Below are 27,940 nucleotides of genomic sequence, written 5' to 3' on the forward strand. Positions count from 1 at the left end.
TTTGTTTGTATTGCTGTTTATTAATTGACAGGTTGATAATACACCGTCAAGGGACATATATCCCGGGAACTATATCTTCGAGGCTGTACAATTCATGCCTGTAGATGATGTGAATAAGGTAAAATATTACCTTGCTTTTTATTAAGTCTATTTGAAGTAATATTTCCGTATAATGAAGTAAATATCGTACTAAATGAACTATTTTTTACCTTGCCCTTTATTAACTCAGTTTGAAGTAATATTTCAATATAATGAAGTAACTATCATACTGAATGAACTGTTTGTTATATAATACTACTGGCAGGGTCTTAATGTACAAATGGCAGATGTTACATTGCCATCAAACTTCAGTGCTGACGCAGGCCTTATGGATAACTTAAATGCTAATATAATGGAGAAAGTAAAATCTGAATTTTCATAAGTATACATCTCAAATAATGAAATAGCTTGTCCTTGGAATAAATAATTTTCTAAATCAATACCAGGATTTGAATACATTATGTGTTGTTCAACATGGATCAAATGTGAGATTGCATATAGATGATGAGCCAAAGGATGATGGAACCAAGGTATAAATCTAAATACATGATTAAAAATCTTTATTACCCTACTACACACAACATACAACAATGTGACATGATCCCTTTACTTGTTTGATCCATGTTTACAAATGTCAAACCTAACAAGCACTGAAATTTTTTTACTTCATTATATTAATAATTTGATTCATTATGTAGAAGATCAAGTTCATTATGAATTAACTATCTTATTTAATGAAGTATTTTGTTATGTTATTCTACTTCCAGTATCTTAGTATACAAATTGCAGATGTTACACAGCCATCAAAGTTCAGTGTTACCTTTCCTTTTATTAACTCTATTTGAAGTAATATTTCATTATTATGAAGTAATTGTCGTACTGAATGGACTATTTTCTACCTTGCATTTTATTAACTCTGTTTGAAGTAATATTTCAGTATGATGAAGTAACTGTCATACTGAATGAACTATTTTTTATATAATACTACTGGCAGGGTCTTAATGTACAAATGGCAGATGTTACATTGCCATCAAACTTCAATTTTGACGCAGGCCTTATGGATAACTAAAAAGCTAATATAATGGAGAAGGTAAAATCTGAACTTTTAGAAGTATACACCTAAAACAATGAAATAGCTTGTACTTGGAATGAATAATATAATGAATAATTTTCTAAATCAATACCAGGATTTGAATATATTATGTGTTGTTCAACATGGATCAAATGTGAGATTGCATATAGATGATGAGCCAAAGGATGACGGTACCAAGGTATAAATCTAAGTTACATGATTAAAAATCTTTATCACCCTACTACACACAACATACAACCATGTGACATGATCCCTTTACTTGTTTGATCCATGTTTACAAATATCAAACCTAACAATAACTGAATACTTTTTACTTCATTATGTTAATAATTTGGTTCATTATGTAGAAGATCCAGTTCATTATGAATTAACTATCTTATTTAATGAAGTATTTTGTCATGTTATTCTACTTACAGTATCTTAGTATACAAATGGCAGATGTTACACAGCCATCAAAGTTTAGTGTTAGCTTGCATTTTATTAACTCTATTTGAAGTAATATTTCGTTATTATGAAGTAATTGTCGTACTGAATGAACTATTTTCTACCTTGCATTTTATTAACTCTGTTTGAAGTAATATTTCAGTATGATGAAGTAACTGTCATACTTAATGAACTATTTTTTATATAATACTACTGGCAGGGTCTTAATGTACAAATGGCAGATGTTACACACCCATCAAACTTCAGTGTTGATGCTAGACTTATGGAAAACTTAAGAGTTAATCTAACGGAGAAGGTAAAATAACAATTTTAGAAGTATACATCTTAAATAATGAAGTATATTGTCCCTAAAATGGATCATTTTCTGAACCACTACCAGAATTTGAATACACCGTGTGTTGATCAGCATAGATCCAATGTGAGATTTCATAAAGACGATGGAACCAAGGTACAAATATAAGTTACATAATTAAAAATATTTATCCCTCTACACACAACATAAAACTATTGAAATGATCCTTTTTCTTTATTAATCTATGTTTATGAATATCAAACAACAGTGCATACTTTGTACTTCATTATATTTTCAATTTATTTTATTATGTAGAATATTAATGTGGATGCGGAAATTGAGTCGGTGTTGAATGCTTATAAGGATATAGACATGGATGATGATTTCATGGAAAGTGGTTTGGTTGGTAAGCCAGTGTCAACTGAGCTCATTGTTTACAATGCCAATAAGGTATAATAATTGATTTATTTATTTCATTAATTATTGCATCCATTAATTGGTTGGTAAGCAAGTGTCAACTGAGCTCATTGTTTACTGGAAGCTATAATAATTGATTTATTTATTGTATACAATAGATCAAAACTTTGAAGGAACGAATGGATGTACGTACTAGAAATGAGAAAACTGCGTCTCATGCATTGAGATCTCCATTCAATGAACGACCAGTTAAGATTACAAACAAGCTCAGTAAAGATGAAAAAGAATCATATTACTGGATTCTTACAACACATAAAACAGAAAAGTATGATTTCTAAATTGTTTTCTAACAGTGTATCACATTATTTTTACTGGTATGTGAAATTCTAACATATATTAAAAAATATGCAGACTTGAACTTGTTTATGACGATGACGTTGTAAAAGTTACAAAGATGGAAATGTGTTCCTTGATACCTAGGGAATTAATTGTGGTTGGCGTTATAGATGCATGGGCTTCCTACCTCAACAATATGGAAGAATTCAGATCACTGTACTCATCAAGACGCCTATTTTTCACCACTTATCCATGTGTAAGTACATATTATTTAAATTTAAATAATATTAATTGTTGTGAAAATCCTAACTATGTTAATATACAGTTGTATACAATTGTTACAAAGCCTCAAAACATTTATGTCAGCAAAATCATTACAAACTTCTGCAGCAACTTGGATAGAGAGTTGAAGGAAATACCAAATTTCAAATGGGAACATGTGGACATGGTACAAGCATCATTCTGCTGCATCTTAATTTTTTATGATGTATTAATTTAAAAAAATGAGGTTAAAGCTATATTGTATAAACCTATGAAGTAATTAATTGGAAAAATGAAGTAATAAATCTTAATAGTGAAGTAATACACTCTAAATATGAACTATCTATTTACTATTTTGTATGAGTTTAGGGTTTTAGAAATAAACTAAACTGCTGTGTTTTTTCATATTCTTCAGATATTTAACAATACTTCATTCTCCCAGTCTTTTACTTCATTCGTGTGATCTTTTACTTCATTACATAGGTCTTTTTCCCCATATGTGCGAATGAGCATTATTATGGTATTTGCTTTTGCTTCAAAATAAATGGAATTTTTGTACTAGATATGTAACATCTCGGAATTTAGAACCCTAGTTTTAGAGCCCTAGAATTTATTAGTGATGACGTGGAGTCGTGAATGCATTTATTGCACGTGATGCTATGGCCGAGTTGAGTCTAGGGTTTGCGTTGAAAGTTTGAAAAGTCAAACTTATTGATTTTATGATGTGGCGTGTGATTTATTAAATTATGAGATTTATGTGGTAAATTAATTATCTAAGGGTGAGTGAGAATATTAGAGAAAATTTCCATAAATGCTTGTCACCCTAATTCTTGAGATTTTCGACCCCCTTGAATTTTTGAAGAAGAAACTCTATTTTTCCGGATTTAATTAAATTCTTGGGATATTTATCCAAATTAAATCCAAGACCCAAATATTTCCTTTTGAAGAGAGAAAATCGAGCCCCTTTGTTTCTTGGTGATTTTCGAAAATCACCTATTGTGGGAAGGAAGGAATTATTTTATTTTAGTTAATCCCTTACTTGATTTCCTTCCATACCTAGAATTTAATTATTCTACCAAATCTTTCCATACTTCAAGAGATCTTGCCTTACCTTATTCTAGGCAATATTTAAAAATCCATGCCTTATTTAAATAGGCATAGGGACACCTATTTCCATCCCAAGTTGGGAGAATCCTTATTTTTTTATTTTGCTCTGTGATATTTTATTCTACTCCGTAAAATATACCAAAACAAAGCCTTGGCTATTTTGAGAGCCTAATTTTTGAAAAACTAGGGAGATTTGCCCTAGGATCTATTTTTGTTAATTCTTCTTCTCTACTTCACAATATTATTTTAATTATTGTGTAAAATAAAATCTTACCAAATATTCTATTCTAATTACCTAAAGATCTTGTTGAGCACTATAAATAAGAGAAGACCCCAACCCTAGACCCCAAATTTTCGGCCCCCACCATTCCTCACTCTCTCCAATTTTTCTTCTTCCACACACCAATATTTTGTCATCCTTTGAGAAGAATTTAGAGTTTGAACACCAAGATTCTTGAAGAACCAAGTCTCTACTTTGTTTCTACCGATTGATTTTCTCTAAAAAGGTATTTTGTTTATGAGTTCTTCTTATTCTTCTTCTACTTCTTCTTTTTCTTCTTTCTAACCGATTAATCGGTCTTCTTGAACCCTCATGCATCTTAGTTGAGTGAAAGTGGGATAAAAGTGATGTGGGAATATGTTCATGTGTGTGTGTGTGGCGTGTGTGGCGTGTGTGCGTGTGTGCGTGTGTCGTGTGGTGTGTGTGTGTTGTGTTGTGAAGAGTGTGTTTGATGGTTAAATATTCTTGTGTGATAAACATGATCTTGATTAATTAGTAATGATAAATCAATGGAAAAGGAAAAAGGAGTTTAGAGACATGCATGAGTAAGAGTAGTATTGAACATAATTTGTGATATGTGCCTATGTGATTAAAAGGTGAAACTTTGGTTGCGAAGCCGGATAACGGAAAAGCGAAACTACTTGAAAACTAAGCAGTCGAGGTGGGTTTACTCTAAAAACTCTCTATTATTTTATCAAAGTGTTGTTTGGTGTTATAAGGGTGGTTTAACTGTTATGCCATGCCTCTGTTTGTTTTAATGTGATATTTGATATACTTATACGAATTCGTGTCTGAGTATGGGCCGCAAGCCCTGCCAGGCTGTGTACACGATGGGATCGGGAGCCGTCCTTGCTAGTCGGCCGGTCTCGTGGGCGAAAAGTGTGGCCACACTTTTGTTGCACCATGGAATGATTGTGATTTTGATGAGAAAATGGGGGATTATTTTGACTGGCCAGTCTATGAAAACATATTTTGTGATACTCGTGATATTTCTCTTTTAACTGCTTAAAACTTGAGTTCACTTGGTAAGGGTGGCATAACTTATAAAACGTTTTGGCAATGAGCTCACTGAGTATTTCAAAATACTCAGCCCTGCATGTGTTTTCCTTATGTGCAGGTTGAACGATGGCGAGTGGTGGCGGGTGTTGAGCTTGTTAATTAATTAAGATGGTGGTTATGAACTTCATGTTGGGGATAATCGCAGCGGAAATTGCAAATTAAATAAATCCACAAAAGAATCTATTTAGGTGATTATGTGGGTCGATTCAATTTCATGCTTGAACATGTAGAGACATATAATTGCGCAATTAATCACATAATTTAATTTAAATTATGTTGTTGAATACTTACAACAATGATTCTCCAAAGAATCGAAGTGGCTTGCTACTTCTCCACGTGTAGATCTTGAAGCTTGATTGTGAATGCAAGACCAAAGATCTTCTAACCTATGACCCTTAACTCTATAGATCTAAATTCCTTGTGGGAGGAATCTCTTAGAAATTTTAAGAATCTTGAAGGAGAAGACAAGAAAGCCAAGTGTGGAGGCTAGGGTTTGTGATTACTTATGTGTCTCCTCCTTACATTCTTATTTATAGAGTTTATGATGGGCTAGGATGGGGATCTATGGGGCTTGGATTGGGCCTCCCCAATTGGACCTTCTTTACTAATTAAATTATAACCCATAATTTAATATAAGGCCAATGGAATATTTCTTGTGCCACTATAGAAGAAATATTGACCGCCCATCCAATCCGTGATTACAAGCAATCCGGGTTAACCTTTTTAATATATTATTTCCCGTGTCTAAGACTTTCTATATCCATTAATTAATTTGTAGTCTGCTATAGACTTTAAATTAATTAATATCTTTATTTCCAAGAGTTTGTCTAGTACGAGATGTATATTAAAAATATACTTTTCCTTTTCTATTTATTCTTGGATTAAATCCAAATCGGCCGGGTTTCCGAATAATAGAACTTCTCTCGAACACCTCTTGGGGATATAGTCAAACCGCGCAGGCACACGATTCAATGTAATAATAAAACTGACACCTATTGATAAGTCAAAGCAGCGTATGATTAAATAACGTGTGTCCTATATTATTACAAAGATTAGGAAATATTAAATCTCCAAGACATCGTCTTACAGTAGATAGCAACAAAGACGTGTCTATACTTTAGATCCATTCAATGCTATACCACACCAGTATCACTAGTCATTCTCAAGGTAAAGACGACTTTCAGATGGACACAGCAACCTTTCACGATAGGTAGCCAAAGCCTATCTAGGTTGTGAAAAAGTTTTACTTCTACAAGGTACCGGTTGGGCCACCTACTGTGATGACCTGTTCCACGACCCAACCTTCAATGTAGAAGACTTAGACTGATTTTACTTTCCGGCGTTTTAATTATATAATTTAATATATAATTAAATACGGTCAATACCCATTAAAGTAAAATACACAATGTGAAGAAAACATTTATTATTCTCATTAAATGAAGAGTGTTTACAATATACAAGCAATTTATCAAATTCAAAAACTCGAAAAATGCTTTTTAGTATATATGTTCCAACAATCTCCCACTTATACTCAAAACATGCTTTCGAGTATACTACTGTCAATTTTCTTCAATTTCTCCCACTTATAGAGAAAGCAGGTCTGAGTCTTTAATGCATCTAACACCTATCCCTTCCATATGACGATCAAACGTCCCACCCGAGAGGGCTTTCGTGAAAGGATCAGCAAGGTTGTTTTCTGTTGCAATCTTGACTACTTGTATGTCACCTCTCTGTACAATCTCCCGAATGATATGGTACTTCCTCTCAATGTGTTTGCTTGCCTTATGGGATCGTGGTTCCTTTGAGTTTGCAACAGCTCCAGAGTTATCACAATATACCGTGATGCTCTTGGGCAAACTCTGAATCACACCCAACTCCTTTAGGAAGTTCTTGAGCCATACAGCCTCTTTTGCAGCTTCAGAAGCATCTACATACTCGGCTTCCATGGTTGAGTCTGCAATGCATTTCTGCTTTGCACTCTTCCATATAACGGCTCCACCTCCCAAGGTGAACACCTAACCAGAGGTAGACTTCCTCGAATCACGATCAGATTGAAAATCTGAATCCGTGTACCCCATCGGACATAGATCAGATGCCTTGTAAACTAGAACATACTCTTTAGTCCTCTTCAGGTACTTGAGTATATTCTTTACTGCAGTCCAATGTCCTTGGCCAGGGTTCGACTAATACCTAGCCACCATGCCTACGGCAAAACATATATCAGGTCGTGTACACAACATAGCATACATGAGACTTCCAACTGCCGAGGCATATGGAACCTTTTTCATGTCCTCTATCTCTGTATGTGTCGTAGGACACATCTCCTTTGATAGATGAATTCCATGTCTGAGATTTTCCATGCTAAAACGTTGTAGTACAGTATCGATGTAGGATTCTTGAGACAAGCACAACATTCTTTTCTTGTGATCTCTGATCACTTTGATTCCTAGAATGTGTCCCGCATCTCCCAAGTCCTTCATCTCAAACTGGGTAGACAACCAGTTTCTTACGGACGACAACATCTTATTATTGTTACCAATTAGTAAGATGTCATCCACGTAAAGTACCAAGAACACCACATTCGCACCTTCAACTTTCTTATATACGCAACTCTCTTCTGGGCACTGATCAAAACCAAATGATTTAACAGTTTTATCGAACCACATGTTCCATGCTCTGGATGCTTGCTTGAGTCCATAAATGGATCTTTTAAGCTTCCACACCATGTGCTCCTTGCCCTTAATTTCATAGCCCTCGGGTTGTTTCATGTAAATGGTTTCCTCAAGACTACCATGCAAGAAGGCGGTCTTGACATCCATTTGCCAAACTTCCCAGTCCATGTAGGCTGCGATGGATAGGAGAATCCGAATTGATTTAAGCATAGCGACGGGTGAGAAGGTCTCATCATAATCGATGCCTTCTCTTTGGGTATAACCCTTTGCCACTAATCTAGCTTTGAACAATTTAACTTTCCCATCCGGACCTCGTTTACGCTTGAATACCCACTTACTCCCAATGGCAATGCAGCCTTCGGGTAGGTTTTCAAGGTCGTAAACGTCCTTATCCTCCATTGATTGTAATTCGGAATCCATTGCATCAATCCAATTGAGACTATCCAAATCATTTATTGCTTCTTTGTAGTTCCAGGGGTCAGGTTCTAGATGTCCGGAAGCTGAGTCTGAAGACTCTCCCAGACCAATCCACCTTTCCGGTTCTTTTGAAACCCTCCCACTACGACGAGGCTCTACAATCGTAGGAGCAGAAGAAGTTGTATTACGTGGTGCAATATTTTCTTGTGGAGTTTTCTCTTGTGTAATTGGAACGTCATCATCTCTCATTTCTTCAAGAGTGATTACACTTCTGGGTTTTTTATTCTTAATATACTCCTCTTCCAAGAACTTTGCATTTGTGCTTACAAATACTTTGTTGTCTTGAGGACTATAGAATTCATAGCCTTTTGTTCCTTTGGCATATCCCACAAACAAACATACCTCTGTGCGATCTTTAAGTAGCACATGCGCCGGACAACCCCATATCTTGAGATGTTCTAGGTTGGGCTTACGCCCAGTCCACAACTCATGAGGTGTTTTGGGCGCTGACTTTGTAGGTAAGTTATTGTGGGTGTAACACGCTGTTTCTAGCGCAAACCACCAAAGGAATTTTGGCAACTGAGCATAACACATCATTGATTGAACCATTTCAAGAAATGTTCGATTTCTCCTTTCCGCAACTCCATTTTGTTGAGGAGTGCCAGGCGCAGTCAGTTGGGATTCAATCCCAGCTTCCGCTAAGTAGCCCAAAAATTCATCACTAAGATACTCGCCTCCTCGATCAGATCGTAAGGCTTTTATAGTCTTACTATGACGCGTTTCTGCAAATGCCTTGAATCGTTTGAATTTTTCAAAAGATTCTGATTTGCGTTGCATCAAATAGACTTGGGCTAGTCTTGAATAATCATCAATAAAGGTGATGAAATATACATAGCCTCCCCTAGTTTGAATTTGGAATGGACCACACACATCCGAGTGAATGAGATCTAGTACTTTCTTGGCTCTATTTCCTTTGATCTTAAAGGATCTTTTTGGTCATCTTGCCTTCCAAGCAGGATTCGCAAGTTGGAAAAGGGTCTAAGCTTAGTCCCTCAATTGAGCCAAGGCTCACCAACTTTTGGATCCTTCTCGGATTGGCATGCCCAAGCCTTAGATGCCATAAGTACATATCATTCATGTCATGTGGTGAAGTCTTTCTCTTGCGAGAAACAGATATGTTATTCGACTCAACAACTTGATGCGTAGAGCGTATAGTATACAAGTTATTATCCATGATACCTTGACAGATAAAATAATCATCTCTCCTTATAATGCAAGCATCATTGAAAGAAATAGAATATCCGTCAAAAACCAGTTTAGAAACAGAAATCAAGTTCCTTCTAAACGAAGGTATCAATAAAACATTGTTTAATACCAAAACTCTACTACTAGAAAAGCGAATATAAACATCTCCCACTGCAATCGCTCCCACTCTAGTAGCATCCCCCAGATGGACAATGATCTCCCCTTCACTTAGTTTCCTTGAATCCTGCAACAAAGCGGGATCGAAACACACATGATCAGTTGCTCCCGTATCTACTACCCATTGATGGGTAGAAACAGTTGCTAAGTAAGTTTCAAGAACATGAGCTTGGTGTTTACCTTGACCATTTTGACCTTTACCCTTCTTGGGGCAATCAGGCTTCCAATGTCCCTTTTCACCACACTTGAAACACTTTCCAGTTTTTCTTGCTTTAACCTTCTTCTTGCCCTTCCTTGCCTTCAATCCCTTGGCAGCCTGCTCCGCCTTGCCATCCTTCCTAGGTCTAGTGACTTTGGAACTGGAGGCGCGGTCAACCAACATAGCTTGCTTGGCTTGGGCATAAATGCCTTCAGCGTTTTGAAGCTCAGTTAGAAGCTCAGCCAAGTTAAGGTCTTGCTTAGTCATCTCATAGTTGACTTTAAACTGTTGAAAGCTTGCCGGAAGACTTTGGAGTATTATGTCCACCTGAGAATCTGGATCAATCGATCCTCCCAAGACCTCAATTTGATTGAGATGGCGCATCATTTCAAGGACATGGTCCCTGACTGGCGTGCCCTCCTTCATCGTCTTATTCATGAGACTCCTAATCGCTAGAGATCTAGCAGATCGACTCTGAGTCCCAAAAAGAGATCGAAGGTTGTCCATGATCTCATAAGCGGATTCGTAGGAATGATGCTGATGTTGAAGCACATTTGACATAGAAGCCAAAATATAGCACTTCGCCATCTCATTTGCCTTAATCCACTTATTGTACACGGCCTTATCTTCCGCAGAAGCATTATCAGCAGGTTTTGCAGGGCAATCGGTTTCAAGCACAAACTTATAATCATCAGCGATAAGGACAATGTCCAAATTACATTTCCAGTCTACATAGTTAGGCCCCTCGAGTTTGTTTTCTTTCAAGATCACAGATAATGGATTGAGCGACATAATTGATATTGACTGAGAAAAATAAAAGGTATCCATCACACAACCATACATGATAAAGGAATGTATAAACATAAAACATTCGAAAATCACATATGCTATTAAAACGCTAAATAAACAAGCACCAAAAGGATGTCATGGATTATTTAGATTTAAAAAAAAAATTCTTGGTCACAATACCGACAGATAGTCCAGAGACCATAAGAATGGCATGGCTGCCTAATATTGCCTAAGCTAGTACCATAATTCTAGTCCTCAAGAATCTTATCTTGCTTTGAATACTCCTCTAAAGAAAGGTCGCACGCCACTCAACAAGATTCTAAGACCATGGTTAACATCTTTTAAATAATGCTCATTTCGTGATAATATCGCTCCCACTGGATTCAATATTCCTTCAGAAACATGCCTTTCATTTAAAAGAACCATTTTAGTTATTCAAATCTTATGAAAGCTGTAAATATTACTAATAACATAACTCCTCTAAAGAAAGGTCGAAATGTTATATAATTTACTTCACATTTGAATACCATTTATGGAGACCATATACAACATGACTGTTCGTAATTATCGCTTAGTCATTTTTTGTTAAAAAGGTTTTCATTTGATTATCATGCAAGCAAATAATTATTTAACTCACATAAGATGTAAATCACATAGGCAAATAAATTTGCACACTTTGTCACATCACACATAACCAAATAAATCATTTGATTTTAAACCACTAAGTGTCTAAAACCAAATAATTAAAATAAATCACAATTTATCCTTTCCATGAACCATGGTACTCCGGATAAAAAGGATTAAATAAAATATATATACCCCATTTGAATAAAACAAATATCTAGGGTATAAAAAATTAGGTCAAGACCACACATTGGGCCTTGCCTATTAAACGGGCCATCTAAAACCCTAATTAGGGTTTTGCCCTAAAATAAAAACAACTAGCCGCCGCCGCCTTCTAGGGATCCGTGCCGCCGCCGTCTTCATCGGGCTGACTTGCCGCGCCGAGCAAGCTCCGGGAACTGCAGCCGCCGCTGCTGCCGCCAGCCACCGCGCCGCCGCCTCGATCTGCATGTGGCTGAAAACCCTAGGGTTTCCAGCCGCCGCCGAAGCTGCCTGCACGGCCGCCGCCCGCCTAGCCGCTGCCCGCCTGGCCGCCGTCCGCCCCTGCCCAGCCGCAGCCGACGCCGCCAGCCTGGAGCCGCCGATGCGGCGCTGCCGCCGCTGCCGCCGCCTCTCCTCCTGCCGCCGCCGCCATTTGCCGCCGACCAGATCTGCGTGCGGCCGAGCCCGCTAGGGTTTCGGCCGCCGCCCAGGCCTTCTCCTCGCCGGCTTCGTCTTCGTCTTGTTTTTCTCCATCGTATTACATTTCTTTGTATTCTAACTATTACATTTGTTTACAAAAGAAATATACAAGGGAAAAACAAAACCTAATCTACCACGGTCAACCCCCGTGGGTTTACAATAAAACGAAGAACAACAAGATTCAACAATCACGCAATATTGCAAGCATGAAAACAATCATCCATCACATTTTTCAAACATGTAGATCTACACACGTAGAACACAATAAACATAGATCAAGAATAAACTATCATAGATCTACAATATTCTTAATCAAGAATACTCTTATAGATCTAGAATATTCCATTTAACAACTATATAAAATAGATCTAGAATATGCTCTAAAGATCTTGGAGTACTCTTTTGTAGATCAAGACATTCTTCATCAATCTTGAATAAAATTCATAGATCTAGAATGATCTTTAGCCGATCTAGAGTATTCACTTATAGATCTAAAATATTCTTCATTGATCCATGTAATTTTGAAAAAACAAGATTAAACCCACATAATCAGAGCCTAAAAGCCTGGCTCTGATACCAGTTGTTGGGGATAATCGCAGCGGAAATTGCAAATTAAATAAATCCACAAAAGAATCTATTTAGGTGATTATGTGGGTCGATTCAATTTCATGCTTGAACATGTAGAGACATATAATTGCGCAATTAATCACATAATTTAATTTAAATTATGTTGTTGAATACTTACAACAATGATTCTCCAAAGAATCGAAGTGGCTTGCTACTTCTCCACGTGTAGATCTTGAAGCTTGATTGTGAATGCAAGACCAAAGATCTTCTAACCTATGACCCTTAACTCTATAGATCTAAATTCCTTGTGGGAGGAATCTCTTAGAAATTTTAAGAATCTTGAAGGAGAAGACAAGAAAGCCAAGTGTGGAGGCTAGGGTTTGTGATTACTTATGTGTCTCCTCCTTACATTCTTATTTATAGAGTTTATGATGGGCTAGGTTAGGGATCTATGGGGCTTGGATTGGGCCTCCCCAATTGGACCTTCTTTACTAATTAAATTATAACCCATAATTTAATATAAGGCCAATGGAATATTTCTTGTGCCACTATAGAAGAAATATTGACCGCCCATCCAATCCGTGATTACAAGCAATCCGGGTTAACCTCTTTAATATATTATTTCCCGTGTCTAAGACTTTCTATATCCATTAATTAATTTGTAGTCTGCTATAGACTTTAAATTAATTAATATCTTTATTTCCAAGAGTTTGTCTAGTACGAGATGTATATTAAAAATATACTTTTCCTTTTCTATTTATTCTTGGATTAAATCCAAACCGGCCGGGTTTCCGAATAATAGAACTTCTCTCGAACACCTCTTGGGGATATAGTCAAACCGCGCAGGCACACGATTCAATGTAATAATAAAACTGACACCATTCTAGTTATTAATTACTACTACCCAAGATATCAGGAATATTGGGTTACGAAAAACCCGCACCTATTGATAAGTCAAAGCAGCGTATGATTAAATAACGTGTGTCCTATATTATTACAAAGATTAGGAAATATTAAATCTCCAAGACATCGTCTTACAGTAGATAGCAACAAAGACGTGTCTATACTTTAGATCCATTCAATGCTATACCACACCAGTGTCACTAGTCATTCTCAAGGTAAAGACGACTTTCGGATGGACACTGCAACCTTTCACGATAGGTAGCCAAAGCCTATCTAGGTTGTGAAAAAGTTTTACTTCTACAAGGTACCGGTTGGGCCACCTACTGTGATGACCTGTTCCACGACCCAACCTTCAATGTAGAAGACTTAGACTGATTTTACTTTCCGGCGTTTTAATTATATAATTTAATATATAATTAAATACGGTCAATACCCATTAAAGTAAAATACACAGTGTGAAGAAAACATTTATTATTCTCATTAAATGAACATTTATTATTCTCATTAAATGAAGAGTGTTTACAATATACAAGCAATTTATCAAATTCAAAAACTCGAAAAATGCTTTTTAGTATATATGTTCCAACACTTCAAGCATAGTTGTGTCTTCATACATAGCTATTCTTTCTCTTGGTCGTCTTCCGCTAAATTTTGATACATGTTGGAATTTGTTTTTGGAACCTTTGCATCTTGCCTTCGGTCTGACGTCTTAGCCTTTTCTTGTGATTTAGTCTTGGATATTTCGTCGTACTCTTCAGATGTTTTGATCGTTATTTATGATACCTTCCTTCTTCTTTTAAACTCCTAGGTTAATTTATTGTTTTAATTACTCTGATACTTCTTTCTGATCTTTTGGTCAACACTCTTTAAATGAAACCCTAGCCTGTGTTTACTTCTTTAGAGTCGGTTTTGGGTAGCAGCCGCCGCATTTATTGTACCCTAGGAGGGCGGGCTGTTACAAGATAACTCTGAAAATGGCGATGACAATGATCTCACAACCAATTATAGTGACATTCCAGAGATGCTGGTTTGTATTCTTCACATATTATTTAATTTTATTACACTTATATATGATACACAACTAAAATTAACATATATATTATTATAAATGCAGAGATCATATTTTTGTCACTTCCTCACCAACATTGGTCTTCACAAACAGTGCAAGACAATATCCAATGCTAAAATACAGAGATTCAAAATGCCATGGAGAACTTCTGAAAATGTTGAAGACTGTGGAGTATTTCTAATGCGCCACATGGAAACATACAAGGGTGAGCGCGAAGGTTGCTGGAACTGTGGCTTAAAAAAATCAAGTTCAGGTGTTTTTTCCAGAGCTTGAGGGCCAAATATTGCTCAGCGTTGATGTTAGCAAATAACAGCCATACAAGCTTCAACAACAAACAAGTTACAGCAGCATACTATGAGAAGGAAAGAAATAGCCATGAAATAGATGTTGAGAAAATGATTGCAGCATATTTAAAGAAAAAATAAAGATTTTAGCAGATTAAGTTTTGAAATATACATAGATCTGTTTTGAGCAATTCAAAATAAAGTACTTCGCCTTTTAATATTGTTCTATATTAGATTTAAATGTCGCATTGAATAATAGATATAGTTCATTGGGTAGTTAATTTGTAGAATGAAGTAATAAATTGTAATAATGAAGTGGAAAACTATAATAATGAAGTATCAGACTTTTATTATGAAGTATCTATTTACTGCGTTGTATGGGTTTATGTTTTAAATTTAACTGCTGTGTTATTTGAAGATAAAAATGAACTAAATATAGCCATTAAATGATATAATAACCTAATGTCAATTAATAAGCTAATGATGTGTTTTCATAATAAGCTAAACTATAAAATTATAAAATATTTTCAGCATAAAAATATATATATATCACAATAAAGAATAACATAAGCCTTTATAAAAACAATTCAGTCTATACTCTTTAAGATTGCAAAAAGTTTAAACTAATTCAAATTCAAAGTGTAAATGAAATAAGAAACTAATGTTCTGAAGTACAGAACTTAAAAACTGAAGAAAAAAACATATACCACTGAAGTAATAAACTACGGAATAGAACTACTGTTAGAGAACAGAACAACAAGCATCAACATTGTTGTTTCCTCTTTTTCTTCTTCTTCAACTCCTGTATCTTGTCACAATTCCTTGAATCATGCAAACAAATCTCTCCACATTTGCCACATTTCCTTCCAGACTTCGACAACTCTCTTATTTCTTTCTCAAGGCGTGAAAGACGTCGACCAGAACCCTTGGTGCTGACAACATCAGGTGGATGAACTTCTATTTCACTAGGGACTTCTGAGCCATAAAAATTCTCAATCATCTGTCTCTTTTCACTTATAGACAATACATTTCCCTCACCAAGTACTTCTTTTTTCCCTTTAGCCATAATATGTCTAAATGCACGAATTTTATCACCATCTCCCTCTATAAGCCGGACGATATCATAAAAATCTGCATGCATATCACTATATTCCTGCTTCGTCTCATCCACAGCAATAAATGACTCAATATTATCATCAAAACCAAAATGCACAGGCTTGACAAATTTAGATTTCAACCAGCGTCCTCCATGTAACTCATTAGGGACTAACTTCAATTTTTTGTTTCTCAAGATCCAAAATATGTGACTGCAAACGAGCCCAAGCCTCTCAAACATCTTACAACCACATGCATATGAATCACAAGAAATTGAGTATGAAACTGTCCAGTTCTTTGAGAACTTATCATTCAACACATAAATCTCATTCTCACCAACGGTTGACACTGTCACCGTGGTGACATTATCGACTGTTTCCTCAATCTCACTTCGAATTAGTTTGAAACCACTGTCACTGTAAATTGTTGATGCATGCTTCTCAAGAGCCGAATTTGTTTTCAAAGTTGGGATTGTGTTAAAATCCAAGTATTCAAGCCTATTATTGTTGCTCCTTTGACCATCCAATGCATTGTTGTAATACATAAGAAATTCAACAAGATTAGATCGAGACTTGGAGTACCTCTTGAAGAATATATTCTGAGATTCAGATATAGATGTGGTCTTTATCAGTGAACTCATTGGAAAATCCCTAAAATATGCAGGAACCTGTAGTTCATCAAGTAACTAATATACTTCAGCAGATAGAAAATATGTTTCCAAAGGAGGATACGTACCTAATATTTTCGTGAGTCAAACATAGAGGTAAACCACTCATTGTCATTAAGCCCATATTTTTCCATTACATTATTCCAAGATTCTTCAAATTCTTCAGGCTCTATCAACTCAGACCAAACACAACTATTTAATTCCTTTTTCAAATCTTCATTGCCAAGTTGACTCTTTGTTAACTTTTCCACAACTTTAAACATGGTGTGCCACATGCACCATCGATGACTTGTATCAACAAGGACTCTTTCCATAGCAACCTTCATTCCCAAATCCTGATCAGTAATGATCAATTTTGGTGCAGAACCCATGCATTTGACAATACGTTCAAACAACCATGAGAAAGAATCGGCATTTTCCTTAGATAATAAGCCTGCACCAAATGTTACAGGTCTTCCATGGTTGTCTTTTCCTGTGAACGGTGCAAATATCACGCAGTACCTGCATTAAATCAATTCATCAAAAAGATTCAATAAATGTTATGCAGTACATGAATTATAAGTTAGTTCATTCTGTTTAGTAAATACTTCATTTTGTCGGAGTTTTACTACATTCAACTAAGAATTCTAAATAATTATGCACTCACTTCATTCCAGTAAACTATTAATTCATTATTGACAGTTACTAGTACCTAAAGTAAATGTTTCATGTATATGCAAGTTGATCACATCAATAATCATTTTACTATAAATAGCATTATAAATTAGTTCATTCTGTTTGGTAAATACTTCATCTTGTCTAAGTTTTACTACATTCAACTAAGAATTCTAAATAATTATGCACTCACTTCATTCCAGTAGACTATTAATTCATTATTGACAGTTACTAGTATCTAAAGTAAATGTTTCATGCATATGCAAGTTGATCACATCAATAATCATTTTACTATAAACAACATACTTCATACTTGTTAGTTGAATAGGTTGTGTCAAACGATACTATATCACCGTAGAGATGGAAATTCTTCTTAGCAATAGGATCACACCAGAAAAGACGAGTGAGCCTATCTTTGGAGTTCACCTCAAAATCATAAGTGAATGCCGGACAATTCTCCTTCTTTCGGCTCATTTCATTAAGTATCATCTGTGCATCTACCCCACAAGTAAATGCTCTCAAGTCGCGCCTATAGTTTCGAACTTCTACAACCGTACACCCAACATAATCTATCCCACCAAGAACCTCATTCAGCAACTTAAAAGTCAACGTAGGACCTATGTTTGCACTTGCACAATCTAATATAAATTTCTGATGCATTAGATCAATGTTGCGATTCAGACTCATGAATCGCCTATGGCGTCCCTCAACCATATCATGATTATGTTTTTCTTCAAACTGTTTGACAACATAACCAATTCCCTTACAAAACTTAATCCCAATTTTAGACTTGCAAAAACACTTCCTAGAAGAACGTCTGTGTTTTGACTCATGCCCTTGCATTTTATTTTTCTTCTGGCCTTCTCTACTGCACACAACATATAACCATGTGACAAAATCCCCCTCCTTCTTTGATCCATGTCTACGAGTGTCAAACCCAACATGTCGTGCATACTTATTATAGAACTCAGTAGCATCATCAAGTTTAGGAAAAATCTGTCCTACATAGGGCTTCAATTGGGATGGACAGTCGGGTAGGTATGACACTGATATAAAACATGCAAACTACTGTCAGTTGAAAATTTAAACAAATAATTTATGTCTACACATTTAGTTCATTATAACAACAGTTTAGTTCATTTAGCTGTTTTATTACTTCATTATAACAACAATTTAGTCGAATTAATGGCATACTTTAATGTGCAAACAACACATCAGTTAAAGATGTTACTTCATTATAATATTTTATTAATTCATTTTAACAGTGATTTACTTCATTATTATGAATTATTACTTCATTTTAGTAATAAAACCTAATTGTATAAACAAATGAATGATATTACTTCATTATCATAATTTATTACTTCATCTTATCAATTTATTACTTCATTAAAATGAATATGTAGTTCATTTTAATGTGCAAACAAGTCAGCATATACACTACAATAATATCAGCATTTAATATTCAATAAGAACAGAAGTTCAGTTTTAATGGTTATTACTTCAGGATAACTTAGCTTTACTTCATTATAACAACAATTTAGTCGAATTGATGGCATACTTTAATGTGCAAACAACACATCAGTTAAAGATGTTACTTCATTATAATATATTTTTAATTCATTTTAAAAGTGATTTACTTCATTATTATGAATTATTACTTCATTTTAGTAATAAAACCTACTGTGTAAACAGATCGTTTATATTACTTCACTATCATAACTTATTACTTCATTTATGAATTCAATACTTCATACTAACTAGATATAGTTAATAGGAAAACAGATCATTTATATTACAGAATCTTATCAGTTTATTACTTCATTCTCATGTTTTATTACTTCATTTTGGTAATAAACCTAACTATATATACAAATCAATGATATTACTTCATTATCATAATTTATTACTTCATCTTATCAATTTATTACTTCATTAAAAAGAATATGTAATTCATTTGAATGTGCAAACAAGTCAGCATATACACTACAATAATATCAGCATTTAATATTCAATAAGAACAGAAGTTCAGTTTTAATGGTTATTACTTCAGGATAACTTAACTTTACTTCATTATGAGTACAAATCGCATATACACTACAATAATATCAGCATTTAATATTCAACAAGAACAAAAGTTGAGTTTTACTTGTTATTACTTCAGGATAACCAAAGTGTAGTTCATCATGAGTACAAATCGCATATACACTACAAACATGAAAAAAAGTTGTTTTACTTCATTAGTTTTAAGCTCATGGATCAGCGTTCCAACGTTGCAACGTAGTTTTTAGCTCATTTTTCCGACCATTTACTTCATTATTAATATGATTACACTACAAACATGAAAAACATCGAAAATAACACATTACTCAATTGGAAAAAGTCATGAACCTTCAACTTTGGTATTATTTGATTCTGGCTCTAAATCTGAATCAGAATCCGTATCAAAAAGAGATCCTCCTGGATTAGTAAGATCATCCATAATCGATCCATCATTGATCGATGTAGATCCAGTTGAAGTAGATCCCAATCCGTCTTCAACCGCGGAATTTGCTAATGTAGATCCTAATCCGTCGATATTCTCCATGAGAGTTAGAATATTGCCAAATTGAAGCAAAACGCGATGGTAAATCAAAGGCAGATCGTGAATTAAAGTAAAACGCGATCGTGAATTGAAGAATTGTAGAAGGAAGATCGTGAATTGAAGAATCGTGGAAGGAAGATTGAGGAAGATTGTAGAAGAACTTGATTGAAGAATTGAACGCGATCGACGAATTGAAGAACTTGATTGAAGATCGTGGATGGCAGATCGTGAATTGAACGAGAATTGAACGAAGGAGAATCGAAGGAGAACAACGAATTGCGATTGAGATGAAGAGAATAGGTTTTGCATGTTAAAAATTAATTCCCTAAAATACCCCTCAGCAAGTTTTAATTGAATAAAATTAAAAATAAATTGTAAATTAACCCTAGCCACAAGATTAAGAAAATGGAAGGCCCTAATTTGGTCTCTAGTTCGGCCCTTAAGAATGCTTCGACATTGATCACAACTCTGTAGAGTTGTGATCAATGTCGAACCAATTTTAAGGGCCGAACTAGAGACCAAATCTGGGCCATTAGATCTAGTTTTTTTGATGAGATGTGCTGCTGTGAAAAGTTTTTCGGCTTCATTACAAGCCCATTTTACTTCATTATATAGGTTTATTACTTCATTCTGTACGTAATACATTGAAACTACAACATGTTTTTACTTGCTTCCAGTAGGTTTTGAAATAATTCAACATATGCTTCATTCAAATTCATTGACGTGGGTTTTTGCTTGATTAACATTTAAAAACGCAATTTATTCAAGTGAGTTTATTACTTCATTCAGAAACATTATTACTTCATTGGATAAGATTTTTACTTCATTCCAGTAGGACTTCAAATGCTTCTACACATACTTCATTCCAATAATTTATTACATTATTCCATGTGTTTATTAAACCATATTAGCGCCATGGCGTTGGTGATTGATAAGGCTAATTTCATGCATCGGTAATGTGCAAAAAAATGTTATAATTTGCTGGGTCTAACACGTTTCCTAAGCCAGGTGTGTGAAGAAAATCGCTAGATCAAGGAAGTAATGAAGGAGATGGTCTAGCGAGAGAAAGGAACGAAATAGCAGGATTTACAAGGAAAATTGGCGTGACAGAGGAGTCTACAGCTGAGGGCAACAAAGTCATTATCTATACCTCGCTGGGCCCATCCAAACGCCTATATATAGAGAGGAGCATGCAACGCAGAGGAGGAGTTTTTACTCTTCTTAGCTCATACACTTTACACACACTTGGGAATGAATCTGGGGGAATCGTGATCTGGAGGGTACTTTCTAGGAGATTTCGTGCTTGGCAACACCGTCCTAGTGAGGGCGAAGATACAATTACTTTTAATTTCAGTTGTTTTTGCTAGTTTCCACCGTCGAACTTCACTTTTGGGAGTCGACCCTGATGTTGATGATGTTTAACTGCTTTACCGTTTATGGATCTGCGTTTAGCTGTTTAATTTCAAATCATTTTGCATAGATCTCTCTGCTGTTAGCTTAATTCTTCAATTGCTATGTCGATCTCTGTTTATTTTGTTGTTAAGGTGTTTGATGTGGATTTTGGTGACAGATCTGTGGTTGTTTGAGTATTCGGAGTTCTTACTTTTTAAATCTGACGTGATGGAGAGTTTCTTCTGTTTGGAGTTCATGTCGGACGCTTGGATCCGGAGTGGATTTAGCGTCTGAGGTTAGATTTGGCGTGTTGAAAGACAGTAGTTCGATAGATTTGTTCTATTTCTTCTTGGTTTATATTTTACTTCGTCTAGGGTATGCAGATCTGTTAAGTTCTTCGGTTATTATGCATAATTTGATTTCAAGTCAGTAGCTCTGTTTTGTTTTGTTCATGCTGTTTTTCTTAAGAAGTTTTATGCAAATTTGGTTGTAGAAGACGATGTCATTGTCAGTCGTACCTTGCTTTTTTTTAGACATGGTCCCCACCGTAGATTTATTTCCTAGGTCTAGCTGTTAGCTTTAGTTTTTTTTAAAAGGTTCCAAAGTCAAGTTAATTTTGATTTTCCTCAACCCAAGAAAATGCGTGGCAGCAGCCAACACCAAAAACACTCCCAAATCCTTGAACATGAGTATTACGCATCCTTCTCTGTGGGATCGATCCCTACTTCCCTATACTAGGTTTAGTAAAGTGGTTGAGGGTTTTTGAAAGGAAAAGTGTTTTGTGTGTCCGACGACCGGGATTCCTCGCGACCCACGAGTTCCTAGACCGAGTGATCTAGTGGACTTGTTGGATCTAGGGAACCTGCTATTTCCTTATTTGAATAAGCGCAACACGTAAAGCACACTGCACACCCTTTTCAAGTCGCGCCGTTGCCGGGGATGGATGGCGTTTGTTGTTATTTCATTTAAGGATTTGGTGTAAATATTTTAATTTCTGTTATTTCCTTTTCCCTTGACAGTTTATGAGAACAGGCTTCCAATCTGGAAGTTGGGCAAGCTCATCTGGATCAGGGAGTGGCCAGTACGAGTGGCGAATCAAGGAATCTACATCTACCATCACCACTAGATCAGGATTGAGAACGGAAGATCCATTCCCGTTCGAGTCAGAGAGTGAAAAGGAGTGGAATTCATCGACAGAAGAGAACCCAGGGACATCAACCGAACCAGAGCATTCCGAGACCGAGGAGGAGAAGGACCCAGATATGGCTCATCTACTAGACCCCGATCCGGAAATAGGGTCGCTCACCGCACATCTTGATGGTGAACCCGCTCATGCTATAGTCTCGAACCCACGACGGAGGTCGATCGACATCAAGACGAATGTACTTGGAGTTCTACCTACTTTCTCTGGGCGTAGGAACGAATGCCCCTACGAATTTTTGAACGAGTTCAGTAAACTATGCAGCATTCAGAAGCGACCCAACGAGGCAACAGAAGAGGACTACCGTCTTCGAGCAATTCCGTTTGCTCTCAAAGGGGAGGCGAACACTTGGCTGCTGAGGCTTCCACCGGACTCGATCAACACGTGGAAAGATTTTAAACTGGAATTTCTGGATTACTTTTTTCCATCTAACAAGATGAATGCCTTGAAGAAGGAGATTCAGGAGTGCAAGCAAGAATACGATGAGTCTCTGAGTTCTTATTGGTCCCGCTTCAAGGGGTTGTTGGATGCTTGTCCTAATCATCGGATGATCGAGGCAGAAACTTATTATCTGTTCTATGAGGGTGCAAACCCTGAATCAAAGGACTTGATGAACTCCTCGAGCGGGGGAAATTTTACCAAGAATAAGGCAAGTGAAGCTCGGGAAACCTTAGGGAGACTAATCGAGGCAAAGAAGGCCTATGATAACCCGCGAAGCATATTGAGGAGAGGATCAGCTAATGCAGTGATGGATCAAGAAGACAAGAAGGTGGAAGATAGGATCGATAAACTGGAAAAGGCCTTGCTAAATGCGATCGAGAAATGCAATCCGCATGTTCCAGTGGAAAATGAGAAATCCCCTGGTCAAGAGGAAAGGCAACTGCAACCATACTACAGTCAGCCCTGCGAAGGGGAGTGCCAAGCTCAAGCAAATTCGATGGGAAGTTTGAATCCCGATGGAAGTTGGAATCAAGGAAGACAGAGGGACGCTCCATGGAGGACTCACCCAAACTTTAGATGGACTGACCATGATCAAAGCCAACCACCTCCTTTGCAGCTCACGAATTTTGCACACCCTCCGTAGAGGCAGTCCAACTGGTCAGGGAGAGGTCATGAAGGACAATTGCAGCTGGGGTACAGGAATCAAGACCAAGCTAATTGGGGGAACAAAAATCAAAACAACCCAGGAAACTCCTATGTGCCACCTCACCAAAGGAATAACCAAGGCAACTTTCAGAATTCCCAACAGAACCACCAAGGAAATCAAGGGTCTGGTGGCCAATACAATAATCAAGGGTCGAATAACCAATACAATAATCATCAAGGAAATTTTCGACAGAACCAAGGTCAAGGACAAAATTTTGGTCAATCCAACTTCAGACCAAAATGGAGTTCGGATGACATGGTCCATGATCTGGTAAATTCACAGCAGTTCATGCAAAGTAACCTACACTCCAACAATGACATGGTGCATAAGTTGCAAGATGCTCAGTCAGAACAAAAAGCCGCCATGGACATGATGGCAAAACAACTTTCCCAGATCGCAGTTTCCTTGAATGAGATGCGAGGGAATGAAGGCAAACTTCCTGCTACCGTCAAACCGCCAGACCGAGCAAACATTAGTCAAATCACCTTGAGATCTGGGCGGGGTTACGAAGGGCCGACGTTGGAAACTGAGGAGGAAGTGCCTATACAAACTAAAGAAGGGAAACAGAGTCAGAAACAGCAAGAGGAAGGCGCTGGACCGAGGGAGATCATTGTTCAGAGAGACCTCCAGAAGGAAGATTTAGGGGGATCTCTACCTCGATCAAGGGACTCGTTCTTCCTAGACCCCGAACCTGAGGAAGTAAGTAGGGAAGGAAACAAAGCAGTTGATGAAACCCAGGCTGGGACTTCCACAAATGCAGTAAAGCGAGCAAAACCATTTCCATATCGAGGGGAGGCGAAGAAGAAAAAGGATGATACAGAGGATCTCATGGAGATTTTCAGCAAGTTGGAAATCAACTTGCCATTCTTGCAAGCCTTGAAAATGCCCACCTTCAGTAAGTTCATCAAGGAGTTTATTGCAGGGAAAACCAAGTTAGATGGGAAGATTGTGATCGGAGAAACTGTGTCTGTTGTGATACAGAAAAGAAGGATGCCCTCGAAATGCACCGACCCAGGTATGTTTACATTACCCATCTCTTTAGGGGATATCAAGGTTGAGCATGCCATGTGTGATCTAGGGGCGTCAATAAACGTTTTACCACTTTCGATCTATAAGAAGTTAACTGGGGTAAGAATGGTTGCTACCAAGGTAGTGTTCCAGCTAGCAGATAGAACTTTCATTAGCCCTGAAGGAGTGTTGGAAAATATTATAGTCAAAGTGCATGAATTTCTATATCCTGCTGATTTTTACGTGATCAAGATGAATGATAATGAGTCTGCTGAGTCTAGTGGGGTACTTTTGGGGAGACCATTTTTATGTATGGCTAAGACCATTATCGATGTGTTTGATGGAACAATTTGCTTGGACTATAACGGGGAAAAATATACCTTTAGCATAGATGAAGGGATGAAAAGACCTTTAGATGTTGAGAATCTCTACGCTATTGATGTTATTAACCCTTTAGTCCAAGAATATCTTGAGACATAATTGATACAGGAACAAATTGACAACTCGGAGTTGAGCCATTCGATTGACAAAGAGGTTGTGGGATGGTGTGCAGCAGTGATGAAGAGCTCACAGAGGCCATTATGGAATTCTGCAGAAACCCGGAATCAGCTAGGTCCAAGGGATTGGCTTATGTGGCCAGCTTGGAAAAATCTCCTGGGTCGGGGAAAGAGACTTTACCGGAAATTTCAGAAAAAAATCCCTTGCCCCAGGAGACGAATGGAACGAAAAAAGAGCTAAAAACACTTCCACCATGCCTTAAGTACACTTACTTGGAGGAGGACGAGACATTTCCAGTAATAGTCAACAACAACTTGACCAAGGAACAAGAGAAGGAGTTGTTGGAGGTCATCAAAAGGAACAAGAAGGCAATAGGATGGACTCTCTTAGATTTGGTGGGAATAAGTCCGGATCTTTGCATGCACCACATCCGTTTAGAAGAAAGAGCAAAGGCCCATCGAGATGCACAACGGAAGCTGAACCCGAACATGCGAGAGGAGGTCCTAAAGGAGGTATTGAAGTTGCTTGCTCTAGGGATCATTTACTCCATTCCTGACAGTGAGTGGGTCAGCCCTGTCCATATGGTGCCAAAGAAGTCTGGGATACAAGTTGTCAAAAATGAGAAGAATGAATTGGTACCCACCAGATTAGTGACAGGATGGAGGATGTGCATCGACTACAGGAAGTTGAACGAAGCCACAAAGAAGGATCATTTTCCTTTACCATTCATTGATCAGATGCTGGAGAGATTGGCAGGCAAACAGTATTTTTGTTTCCTTGACGGATACAGCGGCTATTTCCAAATCTACGTTAATCCAGAGGATCAAGAGAAGACCACATTCACGTGCCCTTTTGGTACATATGCATACCGAAGAATGCCATTTGGACTGTGTAATGCACCGGGGACTTTTCAACGATGTATGATGAGCATTTTATCGGATCTGTTGGAAGTGTGCATTGAGATATTCATGGACGATTTTACCGTTTATGGGAACTCATTTGATACTTGTTTAGCCAACCTTGATCTAGTGCTGCAGAGATGTCAAGAAAAGCATTTAGTGTTGAACTTCGAGAAGTGCCACTTCATGGTGACTGAAGGCATTGTCCTGGGTCACGTGGTTTCTGAGAGGGGTATCCAGGTAGACAAGGCAAAGGTGGATGTGATATCAAAATTACCATACCCCACGAACCAAAAAGAGGTAAGGGGATTCCTAGGCCATGCAGGGTTCTATAGGAGGTTCATAAAGGATTTTGCAAAAATCGCTCAACCACTCACTCGGTTGTTACAAAATGATGTTGAATTCGTCTTTGACGAAGGATGCGAGAGGGCGTTCCAGCTGCTTAAGGACAGGTTAGTATCAGCACCAATAATCAGGGCACCAGACTGGAACCATCCTTTCGAGATAATGTGTGATGCAAGCGATTTCGCTATGGGAGCCGTCTTAGGACAAAAAATTGATGGAAAAAGCTATGTGATTTCTATGCTTCCAAAACACTAAATCAAGCTCAGAAGAATTATGACACCACGGAGAAGGAAATGTTAGCCATCGTGTATTCCTTTGAAAAATTCCGACCCTACCTTCTTGGGTCAAGGGTTATAGTCTTCACAGATCACGCAGCAATAAAGTACTTAATGGCTAAGAAGGAGTCGAAGCCAAGGTTAATCCGTTGGGTGTTACTTTTACAGGAGTTTAATTGGGAAGTACGAGATAAAAGAGGAACGGAGAATAGGGTAGCAGATCATTTGAGCAGAATCTTCCAAGGAGAAACAGAAGAGGCCATCCTCGATGCCTTCCCCGAGGAACATTTATACCTTTTGGAGAAATTTCCTAGACCACCTGACTGGGAAGCAGTTTTGGCCTTGACCGGCCTAGGGGAATCGGATAAAGGGAAGCGCACGCTGAATGCAGAACCGTGGTTTGCTGATCTAGCCAATTACTTGGTCACGGGAGAGATGCCGATTTCAGAAGAAGTTTCCCGGGCCTAGAGGATGAAGATTAGAAGCGAATCCAAGTTTTTATTTTTGGGATGATCCTTACCTGTGGAAAATGTGCTCAGATCAAGTGATTAGGCGTTGCATTCCCGAATGGGAACAAAAAGATGTGTTAAATCATTGCCACACGTTAGCATGTGGAGGCCACTTTGGGCCAAGTAAAACAGCGAGGAAGGTTCTAGACAGCGGATTTTATTGGCCAACATTGAATAAGGATGTTTTCGAGTTCTGCCAGTGTTGTGAGAGATGCCAGCAGACAGGGGGAATTTCAAGGAGAGATGAGATGCCTCTAATCCCAGTGATCGTGTGCGAAATTTTTTACGTGTGGGGAATGGACTTTATGGGACCGTTTCCGTCATCCTGTGGGAATACTTACATATTGAAGCTAAGTGGATAGAAGCTAAGGCCACCACAACTTGCGAATCGAAGGAGGTGGCGAAATTTCTCAAGGATAATATTTTCAATAGATACGGAGTTCCTAGAGCCATCATCTCAGACCAAGGAACACATTTCTGTAATCGCACCATCGAGGCTTTGATGAAGAAATATGATGTACACCATCGAGTGTCAACCCCTTACCATCCTCAGTCTAATGGCCAGGCAGAGATTTCTAATCGCGAGATCAAGGCGATATTGGAGAAAACAGTTAATCCGTCAAGGAAGGACTGGAGCAAAAGACTCGGGGACGCATTGTGGGCCTACAGAACTGCTTTTAAAACACCTATTGGAATGTCACCTTACAGACT

The 27,940-nt window shown here is 37.4% G+C and overlaps 2 protein-coding genes across 2 annotated transcripts; one reads left to right on the top strand and one right to left on the bottom strand.

Annotated features, from left to right (window-relative positions):
• Positions 1-319: 319 nt before the first annotated feature.
• Positions 320-15,096, top strand: LOC148931898 (uncharacterized). The gene is made up of 10 exons (XM_089064379.1): positions 320-400; positions 486-569; positions 2,184-2,318; positions 2,444-2,610; positions 2,697-2,877; positions 2,947-3,069; positions 3,366-3,442; positions 14,563-14,629; positions 14,717-14,911; positions 14,950-15,096. The coding sequence occupies exons 1-10, from the start codon at positions 320-322 to the stop codon at positions 15,094-15,096; spliced, it is 1,257 nt and encodes a 418-aa protein (XP_088920505.1).
• A 622-nt stretch (positions 15,097-15,718) lies between these two features.
• On the bottom strand, positions 15,719-19,958 carry LOC148931899 (protein FAR1-RELATED SEQUENCE 5-like). The gene is made up of 5 exons (XM_089064936.1): positions 19,763-19,958; positions 17,685-18,417; positions 16,855-17,218; positions 16,632-16,717; positions 15,719-16,466 (listed from the first exon to the last, which is right to left on the bottom strand). The coding sequence occupies exons 1-5, from the start codon at positions 19,956-19,958 to the stop codon at positions 15,719-15,721; spliced, it is 2,127 nt and encodes a 708-aa protein (XP_088921062.1).
• Between the last annotated feature and the right edge of the window lie 7,982 nt (positions 19,959-27,940).

Source organism: Salvia hispanica, chromosome 2 (genome assembly GCF_029641045.1).
Source record: "Salvia hispanica isolate PSC_SH4W2 chromosome 2, Shi_PSC_v1, whole genome shotgun sequence".
Classification (NCBI taxonomy): domain Eukaryota; kingdom Viridiplantae; phylum Streptophyta; class Magnoliopsida; order Lamiales; family Lamiaceae; genus Salvia; species Salvia hispanica.

Coding starts and splice junctions, on each gene's coding strand:
- LOC148931898 (XM_089064379.1), top strand. CDS start 320: ATGGCAGATGTTACATTGCCATCAAACTTCAGTGCTGACGCAGGCCTT. Junction 2,878..2,946: donor TTTTCACCACTTATCCATGT/GTAAGTACATAT, acceptor GTTAATATACAG/TTGTATACAATTGTTACAAA. Junction 14,630..14,716: donor GTGACATTCCAGAGATGCTG/GTTTGTATTCTT, acceptor TTATAAATGCAG/AGATCATATTTTTGTCACTT.
- LOC148931899 (XM_089064936.1), bottom strand. CDS start 19,958: ATGGAGAATATCGACGGATTAGGATCTACATTAGCAAATTCCGCGGTT. Junction 16,718..16,854: donor TTGAAGAATCTTGGAATAAT/GTAATGGAAAAA, acceptor GATGAACTACAG/GTTCCTGCATATTTTAGGGA. Junction 16,467..16,631: donor CAGAATATATTCTTCAAGAG/GTACTCCAAGTC, acceptor AACAATTTACAG/TGACAGTGGTTTCAAACTAA.